Below are 7,163 nucleotides of genomic sequence, written 5' to 3' on the forward strand. Positions count from 1 at the left end.
GTTTGCCTGCTGAGATCATAGCTACGTTTAGTAGAGAGCAGAGAGCTTTTTGTATTGAACATTACCTCTCCACAAACTCACTATCCCTGACATTTCGTAAGTTCTGCGCACGGCATGGAGAGAATGCTTAGGTGCCCTCCAGACCTTTGGCGTCATGAGTAGAGAAGTTCCGTCAATTTGGATCTATAGCGAATCAGAACTAAAAGTTTCTTTAAAAAATGACCAATTCAGGTCGAATACGCACCATGCGCAGCCCTTTAAACGTCAGCAGAGTGCTGATTTCAGAAGCCGAGTCCATTGAGACGTCTTTCCGTAGAAGATCTGCAGCTAGGACTTTCCTACACATCGACAGTCTGCATTATCATGGCATATCTTAACCTACGACTATACCATGTTCATCTTCGCTAGGCCGAGATGACATGGATCAGAGCATGACAATGTGTTCATGATTCCTCGATTGTCTTGTAAAGAGGGATCATTTCCTCGATGAATTTTGATTAAGTGCAATGCCCATTTTCACTCTGCGGGATATGTTAACTTAAAAAATGCTGTCTATTGGGCACCCCCACTCTATTGTCTCTAGAAGCCATTTCCTAGTGAATATGTACAGTGTATGTGGCTTAAAAAACCCATGGTTTAGCAGGTCTTTGTGTTAGGACGCCACTGAGCATTTCGAACAACGCGTTAAAAATGTGTCGAATCCCAAGGAGGGAAAGTGGAGCACTGCTTCTAGGAATTTCAGAATGAAGTCATTTGGTTTTTAAAACTCTGTAAACGAATTTAAATATTGTTTAAGTGTCACAGAGATGGAAATTAATGGCAAAGAGAAAATAAAGAAAAAGGTCAACTAATCTTTTCACGACTTCCTTTACAAGATTTTTAAACATTGGTGAACTTTGCGTTTTGGGGTGCTTTTTTCTTTTAGCCGTTTCCGTTTTCAAAGCATGTTTCTTTTTCGTATATTTTATATCAAACAAATTCCTTTTGAATGAATATGTTCTGTTCCAAATCACAGCATTCTAGAACAATTTTTGCGAGAGATATTCAGAAAAAATGTTGTAAAGTTGTTTTTTTTGGATCACACTGTATATTTCTTAGTCTACCAAAACACGCACATCTAGCTTAAATAGCTTATCTTGAAGCGACTTCAGCATAATAATTATAATACTCGTCAAATTCCTCACTGCTTTGAATTGGCTATCGTGCACTTTCATGACTGCAGACGCAATGTTTGTTAAGTTTTGAGCAGGCTGGTGGAGGACTTCAGTATTTTTATTCTGAGATAGAGAAAGACAGAGACCGAGAGACAGAGGTAGAGAAAGATAGAGACACAGAGGCAGCGAGACGAAAGAGAGCAGGCGTTTGTAAGCTAATGTACAACCACTTTGTCATCATTACTCAAACTCTCACCCTTTCATGCCTTCGGAATAGGCATAGGCAATGAGTCCGGAGGCAAAACCTTTCTTCCCCTTGATGACAATCACAGGGATTTGTCGTTTGAGCAGCCACAGCACCCTGTCTATCTCCCGAGGTCCTCCCTGTACCAGCAGTCCTACGACCGGTGCCACAGAGTCGTGGGATGAGGGCGACTTCTTTGTGTCGTCTGTACGATTTGAAAGACAAACCAGAGATGAACGTAATCATTCATGTATGCCCGCGTTCGAGTGAGCGGGCGCACAAAAACAAACAGATTTTCACACACGCAAGGGCACCCCCCCCCCCCCACACACACACACATAATACAATGTATATAAAATACATGTTATAATATTATATATTATGTATAAAATATATCCATGTCATCATTACATGTCAACATTAGTCATCATTACAAGTTGCTTACTATCATATCTTTACCTCTTTTTGTTACCATGTTTGGTGTCTGCAGTAGCTTGCAAGCGCAATACCTTCTCACCCTTCTTGGTGTTAGAATAATGCTGATAATAATAATATTATTATTACTTACAGTTTCTTCACGAAACCTCTGCGTTTTTGTGACGAATATTTTATACTTTTCTTATCCCTTACCAGTTCTCGTCTTGCTGGTCATGTACTGGATAAACCTGAAGTACAGATCAACCGTAGTCAGATTTGGGTTTCAAAGTAGTAATAATTTGTTTTTTAGGGGAAAGAGAAAGAAGAAATGTGTTGCAGCTGTACAGCAGTCGATGTGCTCCCTGCTGTAAATACTTGAGCCGACCAATTTCTACAAAAATGTTTCCAATGGTTTTTGTATTCTTATACCAGAACAAGAAAAGATTCAGCTGAGACAAAAATCACATCAACATAGCAGAATTAGAGCAGAGAATAATTCCTTCTAACACACATCCTTACAATTAGTGCTCTCGTGCGTAAACACTAACACACACACACACACACACACTCGCGCACACACACACACACACACATACATAAACACAGGATTATAAACGTTAGTTCACAATACACAAGTTTGATAGCATTTACTTCTTCCCTCATGCCTACTTCTTTTCACTTACCACAGCCCACCGCTTTCTCCGCATTAGGGAAACGCAATTTATCTAAGTTAATCTGAGCGTAAACCCACCGAGGAACAAAACTCTAGCTCATTCACAGGATTTGATAAGACGGACAGGTGACAACAGATTTTGTTGGAAATCTCTGGAAAAAGCGTACCTGGACTCTATATTAAAGCCATTCGTAGCGTTCGATTTGCTTTCCCCTGCCTCCGCCGTGCGCATCAGGAGGAAATGAGAATGGTGGGGATCCAGCTCCATCTCGGCTCCTTTGTTGGCTAACTTGATAGAAGGCTCTGTTTCTGGACCCTGTGAATTTATTCTAAGAGATTTTTTGCTGCCTTAAACGAAATAGGGACGCAATAGATTGATAACGTTCGAAAAAAATATATACATATTGCTCTTCTGGTTCGTCACCTTTTGATAGGGTTGTTTTTTTTGTCCTCTTTTCTCTTTGTTTTCAGATTCTTTCTACTAATATGAAAAAAGCGAGTCGACGTGCTGTTCGTGTTAACAGCAATCTATGTGTCTGTGTGTCTACGTAATCAGCTTATCCTGGCAACGCTTACACTATTGGTGACTTAAAAGGATTCCTTTTGCAATGCTTGGTTATGTGTGCGGGGGGGGGGGGGGCAGGGGGATGTTGAAGCGATGATGCGTCTGTACCATATGTCTTTATTATGTGAAACTAATGTTTTATTCAATCCATAGGCCTGTCTCATGAAATCGTATACCGTGCATCTTGCCTTAGCTCCGGTTCGCTATGGAGCGCTCCATTTGGTTTTGTAATACACATCAAATTCCCTAAATGAAGGCCAAGAGAGGACAGGATGCGCACGAACCTGAATGGAACGATATTGGTATTGTGGCCTTCATTTAGAGGCCCATGGTGCACATGTATGACAGAGAAATGTTTCAAGCCAGCAATTAGGATGGCGGTGGCAATTACATTAGAAGGATATTCTAATAACTGGTCGCTTTTAAGCACAAGGGTTATCCCCAAATATGCGGTTTTGAGTAAACCGAAGGTAAAGTTTTTGGACCCATGAAATTTATCTTTAAAAGACTAGGAAGGTTTTCTCTATAACCAAATATACTCACCAATGAAAACCAAACTTGTCCCATAGGTAGGGCAATGCCCACTTTTGGCGACGGACAAGATTTCTGGAAACCCCTGAAACCTGGGTTAGCCCGCTTGCCCTTATATAAAAGCTACCAATTCTGTACTGTAAAAATATATTCCAAGACTCTAGTTTCTACCCACTACTCTGCCTTAGAGGCCTCTTCGTCCCCGTAAGTCAGTTGCTCCAAGGCTGCCAGCCCCATGAGCACGAGGCGGGGTACGTCTCCATATCCATGGCGATATTCTGCCCTTCATTCAGACACCCATGGTGCACATGTTTCACGGAGAAGTTTTTTATAAGCCAACAAAGAGCGGCGGAGGCCATTACAGTAGAAGGATATTCTATATATAACCTTATTATCATTCAAGGTACGAAACAGAATCACAAATGCAGTGAGGTAGCATGATGATCTACTGACCACAATGTGAAGAGACGAATATTAAAATGGTATGGGCATGTCACAAGATCCATAGGGCTTTCCAAAACAATCCTAAAAGGAACTGTAAAAGGAAAGAGAAAGAGAGGAAGGCAGAGAAGGAGATGGGAGGACAACATCGCTGAGTGGACAGGGAAGACGATGGGTGACAATCTGAGGAAAGCAGAGGACAAAGAGAAATGGTGAGAGCTGGTTTTCAGATGCAGAGGTGTCCCCACGGTTTCCCCAACCACGGGATAGAAGAAGGCGAAGAAAATCATTCAAGACTTTGGTTTCTACTCACTATTTTGGCATTAGAGGCCACCTGTTCCCCGTAGGTCAGTTGCTCCAAGGCTGTCAGCCCCATGAGCACGAGGTTGGGGTAGGTCTCCATGTCCATTGTGTAGGTGAGGTTGGCCTGCTCGGACTCCACCATGCGCCTCCTCAGTCTCTCCTCGGCCGCTGCCTCGCCCAGGATGTCCGCCAGGCCGCCGGCCACGCCCTCTGACAGCAGCCACATCTTGGTCAGTCGAGCGGCCTGACGATTACAAAGTGAGGATTTTGAAGTATTTTAAAATTGTTTTTCATTTTTATTTTTTTTGGGTCCCGTCTCCTAATTTTGGTGGCGATATTTGTAGGTTAAGTTAAATGTATTGACATGGGGCAAATTGTTTTGTTTCAAGAAAAAAGGAACAAGGAGAAAAAAAAGAGAATGTGAAATTGTTTAGTCGGTGAGGATGATGATGATGATGATGATGATGATGATGATGATGATGATGAGGATGATGATGATGATGATGATGATGATGATGATGATGATGATGATGATGATGAATTTTTAAATTGGATTTTCACGGATTGTTTTCAAATTTGAATAATACCTCAGGAAAAAGTTAATTTAAAAGGTTCTAATTTCTTTTGGAAAAAAATCACAGACACAATTTTAGATCTAAAGCTTGTTAACATGTATGCAAAATAGACAAATCAATTTCCACGAACAATAAGTGCGGTATTCCTTACGTAAGACATGTCAACAAAATCCAATATGTCCGCCGTATCCATTTAAACGAAACTTTTTTCCTCAAAATTGATTGTGGGTTTTAAGATTCCTTACTACGCCTGTTATATGTGAGAAATTTGGTGAAATTTGGTCCTGTAATAGGCGAGATAGCCTTGGAGCGTACTCCCCTATTAACTATCATTTCTCTTTCACAAAAGGTACGTCGAAGCCTACTACAACTCCCAAGCGGACGTTACCAATGCTACAACCAAACTATCTTCTCCCCCTTTCGAAAAATGTCCCCCCACAAGGGCACAGCTAGAAAAGGACTGGTAGAGATACATCACGGTCCCCAAGACTACTAAATCAATCAAGACAGTACGGGTAAGGGGGAGAAAGAGGAAAGGGGTTGCCCGGAAAAAAGAAATAGCTTAGCAGGCAATATTTTCGCCAGCTGACCCCAATGTCCAAAATGTTGGTAAACGAAAAGGGAAAGTGTATGTTCAGTTGTATCCGAAGGTCACATCGACTTTCAGGGTCGGTGAGGTCAGACAAGATAAAAATATGACGTGAGGTAAAGTCATAAGTCAAGAGGATGTCATAAAACTAAAACAGTTCAGGGCCAAACAAAGACAGCGTGAGGAATTCTGTCATAATCAATATGTACTATTCTTACTTGTTAAAAGGATGTATAATATATTTAACAACAATAGACAAAATTTTTGTTATGACTCTGTCAAATGAATTAAATAAAATCTTGAGTTTCAGTGTTACGTTTTAAACGAACAGATGTGTTTGATATTTTGAGGTTGCAAAGAAACGTATAGAAATGAAAGCGATCATATCGTATCTGAAAAAAGGCAATGAAGACAGAAGCAACAGAGGGACAGCAAATTAGCGGGATTTACGTGCGGGCCCACAAATTTTTGCTCCGGATTCACGTGGGGTAGTTACCTATAAAGAAGAAGAGCTTTTCTCATGGCCGCAGTAAAAGTTCTTCTTGCAATTTAATCCCTAATAGACAGAAAACGGTCAATACAAAAGGAAAACACTTTGCCTGCTGTTTTAATGGAAGAACGGACACGCAGAGTAAAGGTGTCGATAAAAAGTCTATGTCACTGATGGGTGGGCAACCTCCACTCACATTTCATAAGCAACCATGACGAAAATGTGCAGAGGACGCATAAAAACCTCTTGACCTCCAAGTATCCGTCTTGCTATATAATTGCTACTATTTCACGTCCCTCGAACACAATTCAGGTATTTTTTGGAGATGAGTGAGATACAACAACCCATCAGAGAAACAGAAACATTTGATTTTAAAACCTTCTTCAATCGGAAAGCAACTATCCATACAGACGTAATGTATATAAATACAATTCCACAGTTAGAAATTATAGTCCCATCTCATTTTGCTGTGTTCCTACAGTGAACTCTTGGGTTAACCTCTAGTGCAAGGAAATAACAAACGGACTACAGAGCTAACTCTTTACTGCTCTTCCTGTAATGCAACCTCATACTATAACCGTAAACTGTCTGAGAAAAGACAATACGGCTTTAACGAAGTTTAAAAGGACACCAGTTGTGCCCACCAAACCAGACACAATTAAGTAAAGGAACACGATGACCACGGAAGAAACAAGACCACATTTAACTCAGTGGGGAACCTGAATCAGACCGATCTGGAAGTCGAGGACGTGGCTTGAGTTACCCCAGGGCTGATAATATTCCTGGCTTGAGATGATGGTGAGCACAACCTCTGGAACATGAAGCTTCCAGGCCAGGGCCATGAAATGAGTGACGTCACTGATGCTCGTGTCCTTGTCTAGTAACAGATACTGGCGTGGCTGGGGATTCGCAGAAGGCAAATTAAATCAGGGGTTAGAGAGGAGGGGAGAGGGTCGGTGAGGAGAACGGTGACAACAAACTGCTACACAGGGTAAAGGAGTGAAACATTGTGTCTCTGGCGTTACTTTCGCTAAACAAAAAAAATGATTCAAAGGACGTTGTATTGCACTGAAGCTACAACCTATATCCACTTCAACGCGATTGAATGGTTTATTAATATTGATCACGACTACTACTACTACTACTACTACTACTACTACTACTACTACTACTACTACTAC

The 7,163-nt window shown here is 41.2% G+C and overlaps 1 protein-coding gene across 1 annotated transcript in view; it reads right to left on the bottom strand.

Moving 5' to 3' along the window:
* The window catches only part of LOC101844993 (transient receptor potential cation channel subfamily M member-like 2), a gene marked incomplete at its 5' end in the record, with an annotated part of 48,224 nt that extends 41,343 nt beyond the window's left edge, over positions 1-6,881 (bottom strand). Inside the window, 5 exon segments of the mRNA XM_013081629.1 lie at positions 1,411-1,603; positions 2,029-2,063; positions 2,656-2,804; positions 4,339-4,572; positions 6,702-6,881. Coding sequence (XP_012937083.1) covers positions 1,411-1,603; positions 2,029-2,063; positions 2,656-2,804; positions 4,339-4,572; positions 6,702-6,881 — 791 coding nt within the window.
* Positions 6,882-7,163: the final 282 nt, after the last annotated feature.

The sequence above is a fragment of the Aplysia californica genome, unplaced genomic scaffold, assembly GCF_000002075.1.
Source record: "Aplysia californica isolate F4 #8 unplaced genomic scaffold, AplCal3.0 scaffold00138, whole genome shotgun sequence".
Classification (NCBI taxonomy): domain Eukaryota; kingdom Metazoa; phylum Mollusca; class Gastropoda; order Aplysiida; family Aplysiidae; genus Aplysia; species Aplysia californica.